The sequence below is a fragment of the Mauremys reevesii genome, linkage group 4 (assembly GCF_016161935.1).
Source record: "Mauremys reevesii isolate NIE-2019 linkage group 4, ASM1616193v1, whole genome shotgun sequence".
Lineage (NCBI taxonomy): Eukaryota > Metazoa > Chordata > Testudines > Geoemydidae > Mauremys > Mauremys reevesii.
The window spans coordinates 142,892,447-142,910,449 of NC_052626.1; the positions used below are offsets into that span (position 1 = coordinate 142,892,447).

General features: G+C 43.9%; 1 protein-coding gene across 12 annotated transcripts in view; it reads left to right on the forward strand.

Annotated features, from left to right (window-relative positions):
- LOC120405177 (sodium/hydrogen exchanger 10-like) overlaps window positions 1-18,003 on the forward strand; it is a 195,040-nt gene that overhangs the window by 163,300 nt on the left and 13,737 nt on the right. For 11 of the 12 annotated variants that reach the window (XM_039538539.1, XM_039538536.1, XM_039538534.1 and 8 more), the window contains one exon: window positions 12,926-13,096. The exons of the other annotated variant lie outside the window; for it this stretch is intronic. In XM_039538539.1, the coding sequence (XP_039394473.1) occupies window positions 12,926-13,096 (171 nt within the window). The remainder of the gene's footprint in view (window positions 1-12,925; window positions 13,097-18,003) is intronic. 12 annotated transcript variants of the gene reach the window in all.

Below are 18,003 nucleotides of genomic sequence, written 5' to 3' on the forward strand. Positions count from 1 at the left end.
TGTTTCCCAGCTTCCTTCAAAGCATGGACTGCAAAAGTTCTCAGTACACCTGAGACACTAGTTTGATCATGCCAGGCTTTAAAAGATGTGGCTCCTGCAGGGAGGCCATGCCTCAGTCTTATGGGCACTTTCTCTGTGTGAGATGCCTCAGTGAGACGCACATACCATTCAAATGCACCCATTGCAACAACTTGAAGGCAAGAGCCTGGCGTGACCAGGATTTCCGTCTCAGAGTGATCCTTATGGAAAAATTGCTCCAACCAGGATCAGAAAAGGACACCGTGAAGCCTTCGCCCAAGTGCCCACCTACTCGGTCTGAACCGACCAAGAGCACAGCCCCATCAGCTGAAGAAAAGAGGAAGTGAGCCTCGACCTCTCCGCAGAGGGAACCGCACAGAAAGAAACTGTCTCCTGCGAGGTCATTACCATCGGTGCTAATGACCCCGACAGTCAGTGCGTATGACTTCCCCAGCACCTCCAGCACCAGCCATACCATACATAAGAGCAAGGAGTCGAGACATGAACCATGCCACATCTCCTCCTCTGCACCGACCGTATCAACAACCACATTGGAGTTGGCACCGACCATGCAACCTCAGCCAGAGCCGACTATGACCATGTCTTGCTCAGCACCACTACCTTGCCTGGCACTGCAATGGGCCCACCCACCCCGACAAAGGCAAAACAGAAGACACCTAAACACCTGACTGCCACAGATAAAACATTGGCACCGCATCCACTGGCACCACAACAATTTTTAACTCAGAAAGACATAATTGTTGCATGAGTGCCCCAATCACCTCTCCTTGACACAGAAGGACCACCAGTCCTCTCATAACTGAGTCACCTATGGCACCATCGATGTTGAGTGATAGTGACAATGAGGACCAAAAGGATGGAGTCTTTTCACCACAATGCTCCCCCACACCTCAACATAAATCTGCTGGGGGGGACACAGCAACCTAAAGACCATCAAGCACAACCTCACTACCCATCATACGGCCCACCATGGATGGATCCTCCCATGGCATTCCCCATGCAGTGGCCACCTTGGGACCCATGGGCAGCATACAAAACCTGTTACAATCGAACCTCCTCACCACCTACAGGAGTACTCCAATTCCCTCCTATATCTTCATGGCTATCATGATGTGCAGAGCCTCATGGCTTCTGTCATCCGCTATACCAAAAGAACTCCAAGTAAATGTAGAGGACCTACCTTTCAACGAGAACAAACTATTCTCAAAAACCGATGAAATTCTTCATACCATGAAGGACTCTCATGTGACTTTTCGCACACTTAGCGTCTATACACCACCCCCAAGAGGAAACAATACCAACCCCACCACCGAGACAAAGATACTCAATACACCTGCCCTCATATGAGGTTGGCAGACAAAGAAACAGACCACCTCAACACCAACAGGCACAATCACAAGTGGCATCTCAACCCGCAGGAAACAAACCACAGTTTTGAATTCTTGGTTGAGGGCCTGAACAACCTCCCCTTTACACCAGCACCTACTGTGATGGGTTACCCCCCCTCCGGGGTGCCACCTGATGTACTGGAGTCCTACTGAGCCCACCTGTTCCACCAGCCTGGGCTCCCTCACCCTGTCTTGCTGTGCCAGGCCCTCAGGTCTCTTCTAGCAGACACACAGGTAGGAACACGCCCAGCTGCAGAAAGCCACAAACACTGAGATCAACTCTGCATGGGAAGGGTCAGCTTGGGGATTGCCCAGCACTCAAGTGCACACCCCCTCTGGGGTGCAATCCCAAAATTGTATTGTCTTGCACTGCACAGAAAACTGTACAGTGTAAGCTCATGAAATTCGCTCCCTCGCTCAATGTGGAGGAAGATATGCACAGCTTTTTGCCCCTCCACCCCCAGTTATAAATTGCACAAACTGGGTTTATAGAAAACAAAACAAGCTTATTAACTACAAAGAATAGATTTTAAGTGACTGTAAGTGATAGCAAATAGATCAAAACTGATTACCTTAGTAATAAACAAAAACTGCAAACTGATCTTAACACACTAGATAGGTAGGATATAAATTAGCAAATTCTCACCCTGAATGATAAACAGGCTGGCAGACTCTTAAGGCACAAGTTACCTTGGCTTTCCCAGGTTTTCATACACCGGCTAAAGATCCTTCTAGGCTGGGACCATCACTTCCCAGTGTGTTGTTGCAGGGAGAGTGAAGTACCATCATGATATCATTGTCCCCCTTTTATATCTTCTTCCTACTTGCTGGAAAGCTCTTTTGCTGTGACCTGGGTCAAACAGTTCCCATTGTGTAGTGCTATCTCTGAGAGGTTTCTATTGCACACAGTTCCTGGGGTTATCCTTGTGATTGTGTGCATTCCTCAATAAGCCATTAACATTGTTTGTCCTTTTTACTGTTGTACCTGAAAGGCTGTTTGTGAGTGCTTTCAACCGCACATGTTTCAGTAACACATACATAACCAAACTTCATAACTTTACGTACGATGATAACAAATACAATCCAACGAGATATTAATGTCTAGCAGAGGGAGAATTTTAAAATGATGCCTCATAGGACATACTTTATACAAAACATATACTAGCTACATGACAGTGGTGAATATTGGGCTGTCAGGGTGTCACACCTACCCGCCCATTTGGTCAAGGTCTTCTCACTGCATGAGTGGGATGTGCAAAAGGAGTAGAACATAACATCAGACCCTTCACGGAGAGATCTAGGAAGATTGCTCTCTCAGAGATGGATGACGTGTGTCATCATCTTCAGGAGCTGATTGCAAATGGCATCATTACAGAGTCCCACAGCCCATATGCTTCACCCATTGTGGTGGTCTGTAAAAGGAATGGGACAATCCAGATGTGTATCAACTACTGCACCCTAAACAGCTATACTGTGGTTGACCAGTATGCCATGACTCGAGTACAAGATGCCTTAAACTGTTTGCTGGGAAGCAAGTGGTTCACAGTATTGGATCTTCAAAGTGGATACTACCAAATCCCCCTGGGAGCAGAAGATAAGGAGAAGCCAGCCTTCATCTGCCCTCAAGGGATTTTTGGGGCACCTGCCACATTTCAACGTCTTATGGAGAAAGCTGTGGGAGACATGCAGTAAGTTCAAGTCTTAGTTTATTTGGATGACCTGATTGTATTTGGAAGAACATTTGGAGGAGCATGAAGAAAGACTTCTTAAAGTGCTTGACAGGTTGGAGGCCTATGGACTGAAGCTTTCCATTGATAAATGCCAATTCTGCAGACCATCGGTGAAGTACATGGGTCACATCGTGTCTCAAGAGGGTGTAAGTACTGATCCGGATAAAATAGAAGCACTCACTACATGGCCGCACCCAAGTAATTAGAGAGAGCTTAAGACCTTTCTCAGAGTTAGTGGTTACTATTGCAAGTTTGTGAAGTATTATGCTACCATCATAAAGCCTCTGAAGGATCTTACCAGGGGATGCCCATCCAGCAAGAAAAAATCTAAGACCAAGAGTAAGGGGAGGTCCCCAAGGCCACCTGAGCAGAAACACTATGGCCCCTTAGAGCCTTTTGGACCACGATGAGACGAGAGATGTGAAAGGGCTTTATGAGAAATCATTAACTGCCTAACTCATGCTCCCGTCCTAGTCTTTGCTGACCCAAGCAAGCTATTTATCCTACATACAGATGCCAGTTTAGAGGGTTTAGGAGTGGTCCTATACCAGGAAGTTGAAGACAAACATAAAGCTGTGACCCTTGCCAGCCGAGGGCTGTCAGATAGTGAAACTCGCTACCCCATCCACAAGCTGGACTTCTTGGCCTTGAAATGGGCCATCACTGAGAAGTTTTGTGATTACTTGTATTGTGCTAGGTTTCAAATATGGACAGACAACAATCCACTGACTTACGTGTTAACAGGTGCTAAGCTGGATGCCATAGGGCAGAGATGGGTGGCTAGCTATGAGTTCAGCATTCAGTACCGATCAGAGAGAAGCAATGCCACATTCCCCCTCCCTCCCAGAAAGTCCTAAGTACCGCCAAACAGTTGTTAGGCGGTGGTTGGGAAGTGCTGGGAGGGGAAGGAGTGGGAACATAGTGCATGCGGGGAGAGGAGGTGGGGGTGGGGGCAGGGCAGCTTGGCTGCTGGTGGGTGCTAATTTTTCCCCATGGGTTCTGCCCTGCAGCACCCACGGAGTAGGCACCTATGCCAGCCCTGATTTGCTGCTGGCTCCATGTGACAGAAGGATTACAAAAGGAATTGTTCAAATGGGCTACCATGAGCAGGGCTAGCCTTAGGAAAAACGGTGCCCTGGGAGGAGTGACGCAGTTCCCCCCCCCTTGCAGGAGAAGAGCTTGGAACATCCTACTCAATAAATGAACAAGCTGCTTACAGTAATTAAAGTAATGTCATCCTGTGCTCAAATTGCTTGTGCTAATAAGGCTAATTGACAACAGCAAGCATTAACTGTGATTAGTCATATGCATCTAATATCACCACCAGTGCCTATAATTTTCTACATAGAGGGAATTTCACATCTGTTTAAAATCATTTGTCTGCATTGGTGCTCTTTCTTATATTATTCTATAAAAGAGATTCTTCTAATCATCTACTGTACATAAAAGTTGGTCTTTTTCAAACATGTGAAGTGCTAGATGTTGGAGAATAGCATACCACCTACTTTATTCTTAAGCATATGTATTTATATTTAATTAATAAATTTGAGTTTCCACTATATTGCATTAATCAAAAATCTCTTTATGCGAGTTCCCTATTCTACAGGATGTAGATTGCTTACAACAGAACGTTCCACTGATGGAATTAATCAACAGGAGGTATTTCATGGTAAAAAAAAAAATGGGCCAAAAAGTTCAGTTTTGTAGGAATTTAATCGGTATTTCTTTTTGATATCCAGAAAGAAATACTTATCGGGGGATATATGTTCCAAGGTTTTACATGATTCCCAGTGTTAGTAAATTTTTTTTCTGTAAGTGATACAATATTTATTTTAGAGTAGAAGCAAATGTCAGAAAAATAATATACAAAAATAGGTAACTGAATTAACTTTTAATCTGATAGATTTTATAAAATGATTTTTCACGAGAATAAAAAAATCTGTATATAAAATATAACAGCACATTTAAAAGAATAAAGAAGAACGTAACTAGTGAAAAATGTTAAATTTTTTAAAATTGAGACAATGTTTCCATAACTCAAACCTCTAGCGAGAGAGAATGCAAAGTATTAGACCCTTCTACTTCAATCAGGTCTGCACAGGAAGACCCCGACACGCACATGGAGCCCCATGAACTGAAAACAGTCTACATAGGGGTGCAGAGGTCTGCATTAGCAGATCTGATCAGGACCCAAAAATATGGAGTCAAAACAGAGAATGCACAAATTATGAATAGCTATAAGTGGGTATTCACCCATGAAAGCTCATGCTGCAAAACTTCTGTTAGTCTATAAGGTGCCACAGGATTCTTTGCTGCTTCATATAGGAATGAAACCACATAGAATCGTAGGCCTGGAAGGAACCTCGAGAGGTCATCTAGTTCAGTCCCCTGCACTTGTGGCAGGACTAAGTATTATCTAGACCATCCCTGACAGGTGTTTGTCTAACCTGCTCTTAAAAATCTCTAATGATGGAGATTCCACAAGCCCCCTAGGCAATTTATTCCAGTGCTTAACCACCCTGACAGGAAGTTTTTCCTAATGTCCAACCTAAACCTCCCTTGCTGCAGTTTTGGCCCATTGCTTCTTGTCCTATCAGAGGTTAAGGAGAACAATTTTTCTCCCTCCTCCTTGTAACAACCTTTTATGTACTTGAAAACTGTTATGTCCCCTCTCAGATTTCTCTTTTCCAGACTAAACAAACCCATTTTTTTCAATCTTTCCTCATAGGTCATGTTCTCTAAACCTTTAATCATTTTTGTTGCTCTTCTCTGGACTTGCTCCAATTTGTCCACATCTTTCCTGAAATGTGGTGCCCAGAACTGGACACAATACTCCAGCTGAGGCCTAATCAGCACAGAGTAGAGCAGAGGGATTATTTCTCATGTCTTGCTTACAACACTTCTGCTATTACATCCCAGAATTATGTTCACTTTTTTTGCAACAATGTTACACTGTTGACTCATATTTAGCTTGTGGTCCACTATGACCCCCAGATCCCTTGCCACAGTACTCCTTCCTAGGCAGTCATTTCCCATTTTGTGTGTGTGCAAGTGATTGTTCCTTCCTAAATGGAGTACTTTGTATTTGTCCTTATTGAATTTCATCTTATTTACTTCAGACCATTTCTCCAGTTTATCCAGATCATTTTGAATTTTAATCCTGTCCTCGAAAGCACTTGCAACCCCTCCCAGCTTGGTATCATCCGCAAACTTTATAAGTATACTCTCTATGCCGTTATCTAAATCATTGATGAAGATATTGAATAGAACTGGACCCAGAACTGACCCCTGCAGGGCCCCACTCGATATGTCCTTCCAGCATGACTGTGAACCACTGATAACTACTCTCTGGGAACGGTTTTCCAATGAGTTACACACCCACCTTATAGTAGCTCCATCTAGATTTGATTTCCCTAGTGTGTTTATGATGAAAACACCTAACTTGTCTAAAGAACGAGGAGTACTTGTGGCACCTTAGAGACTAACAAATCTATTTGGGCATAAGCTTTTGTGAGCTAAAACCCACTTCATCGGATGCATGCAGTGGAAAAATACAGTAGGAAGATATATGTACATAGAGAACATGAAAAATGGGTGTTGTCATACCATCTATAATGAGACTAAGGTGGGCTATTATGAGCAGGAGAAAAAAATTTTTTGTAGTGATAATCAGGAGGGCCCATTTCCAACAGTTGACAAGAAGGTGTCAGTAACAGTAGGGGGGAAATTAGCATGGGGAAATAGTTTTTACTTTGTGTAATGACCCATCCACTCCCAGTCTTTATTCAAGCCTAATTTAATGGTGTCCAGTTTGCAAATTAATTCCAATTCTGCAGTTTCTCATTGGAGTCTGTTTTTGGAGTTTTTTTGTTGGAGAATTGTGACTTTTAGTTCTGTAATTGGCTGAGGGGCATTGCTGGCACATGATGGCATATATCATATTGGTAGATGTGCAGGTGAACGAACCTCTGATGGTGTGGCTGATGTGATTAGGTCCTATGATGATGTCCCTTGAATAGATATGTGGACAGAGTTGGCAACGGGCTTTGTTGCAAGGATAGGTTCCTAACCCAGGAAATCTGTTTAAGGAGAAACTCAAGGACATTAGATCAACAGCCGGGTCTTTGTAGATGTCACAGTTTCCCCGAAGGAGCTACAGTGTTTCATCCTTCAGGTTTGAGACAACAATACTCAACCCACTTACACAGGCGGCGAGTTCTATTGGCCCATGGTGCCTGGGCACCAGGAATATTCCTGGCCCGGGGTCCAGTTCCAGCACTGTTTGAGGCTGGGTCTCTCCCCTGGCCCCGCCTTCCACCCCCGGGTGCTCCCCCTCATGCGTCCAGCAGGTGACTTAAATGGCCCTGGGGCCCATGCCCACCACCGGCTGTGCAGCGGAGCTGAGCAGCTTCTGCCTGCTTGCTCCACATGGCTGCCGGCCCCTCCCTGTGGCCCCTGGGCAGGGTGAGTCAGGTCTGTGTCTACACATACTGCTCTCTCCCCAAGTGCCCCTGGGGCCAATAGGAAGCTGTGGGGACAGTGCCTGGGGGTAGCAGCATGCAAGGGCCCCCAGCCCATCCTGCCTAGGAGCCCCAGGTAAGCACCACACCTCCCCACACACCCTATCCCAGAGCCCGCACCCCCCACTCCTTTCCCACATACCCCCTCCTGCCCCCAAACTTCCTCCCAGAGCCTGCACCCCTTCTCTCACACACCCTCCCACCCCTAAACTTCCTCCACAAGCCTGCACCCCCTCCTCCTTCCCCAGCCCAGAGCCTGCACCCTCCCCATCCTGCACTCCCAGCCTGGAGCCTGCACCCAGAACCCAAACTCCATCCCAGAGTCTGCACCCCAGACTCCCTCCCCCACTCAGACTCCCTCCTAGAGACCAACCTCTCACCCCTACTGCACCCAAACTCCCTCCCAGAGACTGCACCCCTCCTGCACTCCAATCCCCTGCCCCAGTGCAGGTCCTGCACCCCAGACCTCCTCTCCCCCACCCAAACTCCCTCCTAGAGCCTTAGGCAGGTGGGGGGGAAGAGCTCTGGGTGTTCTGGGCACCACCAAAATTTTTACAAACCTGTTGTGCCTGCCCACTTACCCTTCACAGAATAGGCAATTTCAATAACAGCCACAAACCAACAGAAGAGAGAGGCTTTTAGGCCGTAGTCCACACACCAACCACTTGAAGCCACAGATTTGTTGGGATGTTCAGGAGTCCACATCCAATTGTACCTACTGTATACCCTTCCCTTAAGATTGGAGATGACTTAGCAAATATTGGAGATCAGATGTTATTCTGATCCATCTATCTGTGGTTCTTAGAGATAATTTCTCTAGACTATGTACCATTTAATTTTCTTCACTCTCTCTACTCAACTCACCTGCCTCCTTCCCTTTTCAGGGACTTTTCTCATGAGAATCTGTTAAGAGTTGAAGTTCAATCATTCCTCCAGCTGGGAGGGAAAAGGAAAAAGCTGCTGTGGAATTTCAGGGAAAATGTTTCTAGATATTTGCTCATTTCTCACCCACCCCCAAAATAGAGGGTTTTGTCCAGTTCTGAATCTCAGGAAGTTCATCTCATTCAGCAGAAAATTCAAATTCTGCATGAGCACCACACTACCATCTGTTGTGCCTTACCTTTCCTTTCATGACTGGTTTGGGGCACTTGAGCTAAGGGATACTTATTGGCATCACATGTTCATTTGCAGTTAATGATTGGACAAGATCACTACCAATACAAAGTTCTCCCATTAGGCTTTTCCATGGCACCTTGAGTATGCAAAATGCCTCTCTGAAGAAGCAGGGCATCCATGTCTACCTGTACTTAGACAATCACCTGAAAAGAGCATTGTTAAAGGCAACTCTCTCAGAGGCCAAGGAAGTAACATGTAGGCTATTCCAAAGTTGGGGACTGAGCAACTGAGAAGTTTCACTCCACCTCCCACAAAATATAAAACTTATTTAGGTAGTTCTGAAATCAAGGAATTAAGGAAAGGTTTTCCTAGTAGAAGAGAATATTTGTCTCAGCAAGTTCTATTCTTCCTCAGTCTGATGGGACACACCCCCATCAACAACCTATGTAACCCTGATTTACAATGTTAAGAATGAGACCATTACAGCATTGGTTGGCAAGCCATTACAAACCCAATGTGGACAGCATATACATGAGATTCTACTGCCTAAAATGGTACTCATTCCTTTTACTGGTGGGCAACAAGAAGAAAGTGTCATTCAAACCATCCAGCTCTATCTGCTATGATAACCTCAGACACTTCCAGCCTTGGCTGGGGAGCACGATGTCAGGGGCTCAGGATTTATAGCCATTGAAACTTCCGGGAACAGAAGCTTCATGTAAATTATTTGGAACTGAGAGTAGTGAGATGGGCCATTGAGGTTTTTCTTCTTCTAAAATATTGAGTAGAGCAGGTGCTGACAGCAATGTTTTATTTGAACAAACAGAGGATATCCACTCAAGCCAATTCTACAAGAAAACCATGAAACATTTCAAGAGGTGCAAACCTCACAAAATCTATCCCATAGCTATTCACCTAGAGAAAAAAGACCCACTGACCAACATGAGTACGACCAACATGAGTAGTCTCTGAAATGCATTAGTAGATGGGATTTTCTTCCCATAAGGTCATCCAAAGCTAGACCTGTTTGCCATGAAGCACATCACCAAATGCTAAAGGTATTTCTTAAGAGCAGGGATGGACAGTACATCTATATCAAACACATTTCTTCTTAAATAGGTTAAAAAAAAAGACTTTATACTTCCCCCCACCAGTTCATCTAAATTCCAGAGTTCTAAAGAAGATTCAACAGGCCCAAGCCATAAGTAATATTAATAGCCTACAGATGAACCTAGAAACAATGATCCTCAGATCTACTTCAAATGTCACAGGGAACTTATGTGACTGTCCTGATCACTTAGAACTCCTCACACAAAAAAAAGGTCTCATCCAGCACCCAGACTCACATTTGTTCCATCTCACAGCCTGGCCCTTCAGACCTTGTCTTCAGTAGAGTTGGATTGTTCAAAAGGTGTGCAAAAATACTCCTGAACTCCAGGAGACAATCCACATATTTCTATTATACACGTAAAAGGAGAAGGTTCTCCTCATGAGCAGATGACAACATTACTCTGTCCACAATTGAGTATATATTATATCTAAAATCCCAAGGGTTCTTTCTCTCTTCAGTTGGAGTACATCTGGCAGCAATTTCTGCCCATCATGTTCCAGTAGACCAAAAGACTATTTAGCCACTCTGTGGTTAAAAGGATTTTAAAGGATCACATCAATACTTGACCTTCCATCAGAGAACAGATTCCTATTTGAGATCGTACTCTGGTACTCTCCTAATTAATAGGGACTCTTTTCAAGCCCATTGGGAAATATTCTGTATGTTCTCTATCCATCAAAACAGTTTTCATTATAGCCATAACGTCAGCTAAGGCCTGGTCTACACTAGGGGGGTGGGGGTGGGGAAAAATTGATTTAAGATACACAATTTCAGCTACAAGAATAGCGTAGCTGAAGTCAACGTATCTTAGATCAACTTAGGTTGACTTACTTCGTGTCCTCGTGGCACGGGATCGACGGCCGCCACTCTCCCATCGACTCTGCTTCCGCCTCTTGCCCTGGTGGAGTTCCGGAGTCAACAGGGAGTCTAGACGAGACGCAATACATTGATCCCCGATAGATTGATCACTACCCGCCGGATTGGGTAGTATGTGAGAGCTACGGGCCATGACCTTCCTTCACAGTGTTTCACAAAGATAAAGTTGTTTTTATGCCCTCAATCTAAGTTTTTGCCTAAAGCAATAACTGACTTCCATGTGAACCAATCAGTTAATCTGTTGGTATTCTTGCTTCGAGTTCTCTCTTATCTAGGTTAGGCTAGACTGCACACACAAGAGGAGAAGAGCTTTTGCCTTCTGTTATCTCTAAAAAGGTCAAAAGAACAAAGGAAAGATTCTAACTTGTTTGTAACATACAAATGCTAGGTTACCATGCACAGCAACTTTTAAAATGGATCAGACTCTTCATGGAAGAATCTGATAAGAAAACCAACATGTCTTTGCTAGAGGGTCTTAGGTCTTGGACCAAGACAACATTTATGGGTTGTCTTGGACACATTCTGTTATAGAAATATATAGGATAGCCACTCTGAGTTCTCCATATACATTCACAAAACATTATGCCCTTGACCTGGCCTCAAAGTCTGATGTGGAGTTTGGCAAAGCAGTACTGGAATCACTGTGTAACTACATGCATCCGACGAAGTGGGTATTCACCCATGAAAGCTCATGCTCCAATACGTCTGTTAGTCTATAAGGTGCCACGGGACTCTTTGCTGCTTTTACTGTTTAACTGTTCCTCATCTCATCTTTCTAGGAGAGGGTACTTCTTGCTAAACTTCTATGCGTGGGAATGTGCAGAGGCAACTTGAAGGAATGGAGATTTACCAGTAACTGGAGTTCTTTGAGGTGGACTTTGCACATTCACACTCCCCCGCTTACTTTCTCTTCTTCCTTGGAAGCCTAGTAACTTAACTGATTTTATGGAGGCAGTGGAAGGAACTTAGGAGGTTGGTGTGCTCCACCCATTTTTATACCTTCATTTTCTGAGCAATTGGAGCCTTGGGGGAGGGGAGCTGAGTGCTCCTGTCAATGTTCCCTCCCCACTCTGAACTCTGGGATACAGATGTGGGGACCTGAATGAAAGACCCCCAAGCTTATATTTCACAAGCTTATGTTAAAAACTTCCCCAAGGCACAAATTCTTCCTTGTCCTTGGACAGTATGCTGCCACCGCCAAGTGAGTTAGACAAAGATTCAGGAAAAGGACCACTTGGAGTTCTTGTTTCCCCAAAATATCCTCCCAAGCCCCTTCACCCCCTTTCCTGGGGAGGCTTGAGAATAATATACCAGCCAAATAGGTAACCAAGGTGAGCACAGACCAGACCCTTGGGTTTTTTAGGACACTAAAAACCCAATCAGATTCTTAAAAACAGAACTTTATTCTAAAGAAAAAAGTAAAAGAAGGACCTCTGTAAAATCAGGATGGAAGGTAATTTTACAGGGTAATAAGATTTATAACAGAGGATCCCCCTCTAGGCAAAACTTTAAAGTTACAAAAAAACAGGAATAAACCTCCCTCTTAGCAGAAGGAAAATTCACAAGCTAAAATAAAAGATTAACACATTTCCTTCCTATTACTTACAATTTGTAATCCTAGATGCTTAGTTCAGGTATGGCTTTGGGACATGTATTTTCTCTGCCCTGGTTCCTTGCTGACCTGGAGAGAACAACAAAGAGACAAAACAGAAACCTTCCCCCACAGATTTGAAAGCATCTTTTACCCTCATTGGCCCTTTGGTCAGGTGCCAACCAGATTATTTGAGCTTCTTAACCCTTTACAAGTAGAGGAGGGATTTTATGCTACCCTTAGCTGTATGTTTATGACAGCTCCAATGGGCATTGCTTTCTAAAGAATACCTCTGCAAATTGCAGAGTTAAAAAAGCTGATCTGCATTTTGATAACTCCAGAGGAAAATAGAAATTTAAGCAGACCTTCCAGATCATATTTTTCTGGATTTATGGACCAATGTAGGGGCCAGTCATATTCACTTATGTTTGGATTTCACTATTGGTGAAAGGCTATAATTAATATTTAATTTCTGGTTGATCTCTTCCTTTTGTTTAAATTGTATTACTTTTTTCGTTTTGAGCTATGTATTTTTCTTTTTAATTATGTAACAGCTTTGTGGTTCCAGTCCCAGCTATGGAGTTGCTAATGATGTATATGAACTGAGAAATCCTAAATGGGTGCCATATACTGACTACCTGATCAGTGGAGCAATAATAGGAGAGTTGAATTGCCTAACTAAGCAAGAAATGGAATATACTGTTACCTGTGAAACTGCTGTTCAGGTCAGTGAATGTGATTTTAAGCTTTATCTGTATCAGAATGCTCTTCTATCTAATAGATCAGAAATTTTTACATTGCTATTTATAATAAAATGATTTAGACCAAAATAGCCCATAGCTCCTATTGACTTCCAAGTTGGAAAGTTTTGGCCCTAAATTTAAGAGTTAAAGGCCACAATGTTCTAATTTGGTCACTTAAAATTAGTCTCTTAAACAAAAGTGGCCCAATTTTCAGAAGCGCTGAACCAGTGGTGTTAACAGACTTGTTAACGTACTCAGGAGAGGTGGTCTCTCCTCCTATGGACCTTGTGGGGTATGTAGAATTAGACAATCTCATAGTGTCTAGCCAAGAAATTCCATATAATGGAATTTCCTTTTTCTCTCTCTTCTTACAAAATGACCTAGGAAATTAACTTTAATATATTAAGAGAAGTTCAAAATTAAACAATTAAGCATTCAGCATTTTGTACATACAACCTTAACTCTGCTTTATTTCTCAAATACTACTACTTTTTATAACTTTAGATACATACATGTAGTATCTTGCAGTACTGTGAACCAAGCTGCCTATGACAGAGTAATTTATATGATCATTTAAGTTATTAAACCATTTTTAAATCACTGTACATACATCTGACGAACTGGGTATTCACCCATGAAAGCTTATACTCCAATACTTCTGTTAGTCTATCAGGTGCCACAGGACTCTGTCGCTTTTTACAGATCCAGACTAACATGGCTACCCCTTTGATACTGTACAGATCAGTGATAGTGAAAATTGCTGGCATGGATAGGTCAAAGTTAGGGGAAAGTTTCAGAAAGGGCCCTGTGAAATCTTGTCCACAGAATGGTTTCTATGGAGGATACCATAATTTCCATCATGGACATGGTCATAAATATAAAGGGAAGGGTAACAACCTTTATGTATGCAGTAACATAAAATCCTTTCTGGCCAGAGGTACAGAATCCCTTTAACTGTTAGGGGTTAAGAAGCTCAAATAACCTAGTTGACACCTGACCAAAAGATGATAGTTTCAAATCTGGGGTGGGTGGGTTGTTTATGTTCTGTTTGTTACCTTTCTGGATAGAGAGAGAGAGACACCAAGCATGTAAACCATCTCTTGAAAAGATACCCCAAAGAATACATCTAAAATTACAGAAATTGTAAGTAAAGGCAAGGAAATGCATTAGATTCTCTTTTGTTTTGGCTTGTGAATTTTCCCTATGCTAAGAGGGAGTTCTATTCCTGTTTTTTGTAACTTTGAAACTTAGCCTAGAGGGGAATCCTCTGTTTTTTAAATCTTTTTATTTATCCTGTAAAAAGTTACCTTCCATCCTGATTTTGCAGGTGTGATTCTTCTATTTATTTTTAATAAAATTCTTCTTTTAAGAACTTGATTGATTTTCAGTGTCCTAAAAACCCAGGGGTTTGGTCTGTGCTCACTTTATAACCAATTGGTTAGTATATTATTCTCAAGCCTCCGCAAGAAAGGGAGTGAAGGGACTTAGGGGCTTATTTTTGGGAAACAGGGACTCCAAATGGCCTTTTCCCCTGGACTTTTTGTCTAAATCACTTGGTGGTGGCACCAATACCATCCAAAGACAAGGAAAGGACTTGTGCCTTGGGGAAGTTTTAACCTAAGCTGGTAGAAATAAGTTTAGGGGGTCTTTCATGCAGGTCCCCACATCTGTACCCCAGAGTGGGGAAGGAACCCTGGCAGACCTCTAAGGCTTTATCTGGGGTCTTTTGGAGTTGCTGATTTTGTGTTCCTTCCTGTCTGAGGTAAACTACAGTAGTTAACAAGTATCAGAGGGGTAGCCGTGTTAGTCTGGATCTGTAAAAGCAACAAAGAATCCTGTGGCACCTTATAGACTAACAGACGTTTTGCAGCATGAGCTTTCGTGGGTGAATACCCACTTCTTCAGATGCAAGTGGTGGAAATTTCCAGGGGCAGGTTAATATATGCAAGCAAGAAGCAAGCTAGAGATAACGAGGTTAGTTCAATCAGGGAGGATGAGGCCCTGTTCTAGCAGTTGAGGTGTGAAAACCAAGGGAGGAGAAACTGGTTCTGTAATTGGCAAGCCATTCACAGTCTTTGTTTAATCCTGAGCTGATGGTGTCAAATTTGCAGATGAACTGGAGCTCAGCAGTTTCTCTTTGAAGTCTGGTCCTGAAGTTTTTTGCTGCAGGATGGCCACCTTAAGATCTGCTATTGTGTGGCCAGGAGGTTGAAGTGTTCTCCTACAGGTTTTTGTATATTGCCATTCCTAATATCTGATTTGTGTCCATTTATCCTTTTCCTTAGAGACTGTCCAGTTTGGCCGATGTACATAGCAGAGGGGCATTGCTGGCATATGATGGCATATATTACATTGGTGGACGTGCAGGTGAATGAACCGGTGATGGTGTGGCTGATCTGGTTAGGTCCTGTGATGGTGTTACTGGTGTAGATATGTGGGCAGAGTTGGCATCGAGGTTTGTTGCATGGGTTGGTTCCAGAGCTAGAGTTACTATGGTGCGGTGTGCAGTTACTGGTGAGAATATGCTTCAGGTTGGCAGGTTGTCTGTGGGCGAGGACTGGCCTGCCACCCAAGGCCTGTGAAAGTGTGGGATCATTCTCCAGGATGGGTTGTAGATCCCTGATGATGCGCTGGAGGGGTTTAGCTGGGGACTGTATGTGATGGCCAGTGGAGTCCTGTTGGTTTCTTTCTTGGGTTTGTCTTGCAGTAGGAGGCTTCTGGGTACACGTCTGGCTCTGTTGATCTGTCTCCTTATTTCCTCGTGCGGGTACTGTAGTTTTGAGAATGCTTGGTGGAGATTTTGTAGGTGTTGGTCTCTGTCTGTGGGGTTAGAGCAGATGCGGTTGTACCTCAGTGCTTGGCTGTAGACAATGGATCTTGTGGTGTGCCGGGATGGAAGCTGGAGGCATGAAGGTAGGCATAGCGGTCGGTGGGTTTTCGGTATAGGTGGGTGTTAATGTGTCCATCAATTATTTGCACCGTAGTGTCTAGTGGACCTCCCGTGTAGATTGGTCAGGCTGAGGTTGATGGTGGGGTGGAAGCTGTTGAAATCGTGGTGGGATTTTTCCAGAGTCTCTTTCCCATGGGTCCAGATGATGAAGATGTCATCAATGTAGCGTAGGTAGAGAAGGGGCGTGGTGGACGGAGGAGCAGCGTTGTTCCAGGTCAGCCATAAAAATATTGGTATATTGTGGGGCCATGCGGGTGCCCATAAGCGGTGCACTGATCTGGAGATATATATTGTCATCAAATTTGAAATAGTTGTGTCTGAGGATAAAGGCACAGAGCTCAGCAACCAGTTGTGCTGTGGCATCATCAGGATACTGTTCCCTGACAGCTGTATTCCATCAGCGTGTGGGATGTTGGTGTAGAGAGCCTCACATCCCATGGTGGCCAGGATGGTGTTTTCTGGAAGGTCACCAATGCATTGTAGTTTCCTCAGGAAATCAGTGGTGTCAGTGGTGCGGAGATAGCTGGGAGTGCTGGTGGCATAGGGTCTCAGTAGAAAGTCCACATATCCAGACAGTCCTTCAGTGAGAGTTCCAATGCCGAGATGATGGGGTCCAGGATTTCCAGGTTTGTGGATTTTGGGCAGTAGATAGAATAGCCTGGTCGGGGCTCTAAAGGGTATGTAGATTTGTTCGGTGTTAGTGTAGGGTGTCCCTGAGTGATGGTTTCAGTTCCTTAGTGTATTCCTCAGTGGGATCTGAGGGCAGTGGCCTGTAGAATTTGGTGTTGGAGAGTTGTCTGGCGGCCTCCTTTTGGTAGTCAGACCTGTTCATGATGACAACAGCACCTCCTTTATCAGCCTCTTTGATTATAATGTCAGGATGGTTTCTGAGGCTGTGGATGGCATTGCGTTCTGCGACTTAGGTTATGAGGCAAGCGATGTTGTTTTTCCACAATTTCTGCCTGTGCATTCGTCGGCGGAAGCTCATGTATAGGTCCAGACTGTCATTTCGACCCTCAGGAGGAGTCCATGTGGAGTTCTTCTTTGTGCTGTTGGTGGGAGGGTAACTGTGTATCAGTGCGCTGTTCAGTGTTGTCCTGAAAGTATTCTTTGAGTCGAGACGGCGAAAGTAGGCTTCAGATCGCCACAGAACTGTATCATGTTGGTGGGGGTGGCAGGGCAAAAGAGAGTCCCCGAGATAGGACAGACTTTTCTTCTGGGCTGAATGTGTGGTTGGATAGATTGACGATATTGCTGGGTGGGTTAGGGGTACCACGGTTGTGGCCCCATGTGGCAGGTAGGAGTTTAGACAGCTTGCAGTCCTTTTTCCTTTGTAGAGAGGTGAAGTGAGTGATGTAGATCTCCTGTCTTATTTTAGTGAAGTCCGTTTGTATGGAAGTTTGGTTATTGATGAGAGTCTCCAGGTTGGAGAGCTCTTTTTTGATGTTTTCCTGTTTGCTGTATAGGAGGCTGATCAGGTGGTTCCTCAGTTTCTTTGATAGAGTATGGCATAATCTCTCACTGTGGTCTGTGTAGTATGTAGATAGCAGTGGATTTTTTACCTTTAGTCCATTTGGTATGATGTCCATCCGTTTGCATTTGGAAAGGAAGATGATGATGTCTGTCTGTATTTGTGCAAGTTTCTTCATGAAGAAACTTGCACAAATACTGCAGAACGTCTGTTAGTCTATAAGGTGCCACAGGATTCTTTGTTGCTTTTACAGTAGTTAACAGTTTGTGAATACCCCCAAATGGACACCAGGTCAAAGCGTATTGACTTGTACTGGAAGTAGTATCCATTGTAGGCAAAATGAACCCATTTCCTATGTGCAGATACTAGTGGTATACCTTCTTGAGGTGGATTAATGATATGAAGTGCCCTTGTGAGATAACTGCTAGGGTAAACTACATTGTTATGATTTCCCAATTCCTATATTGT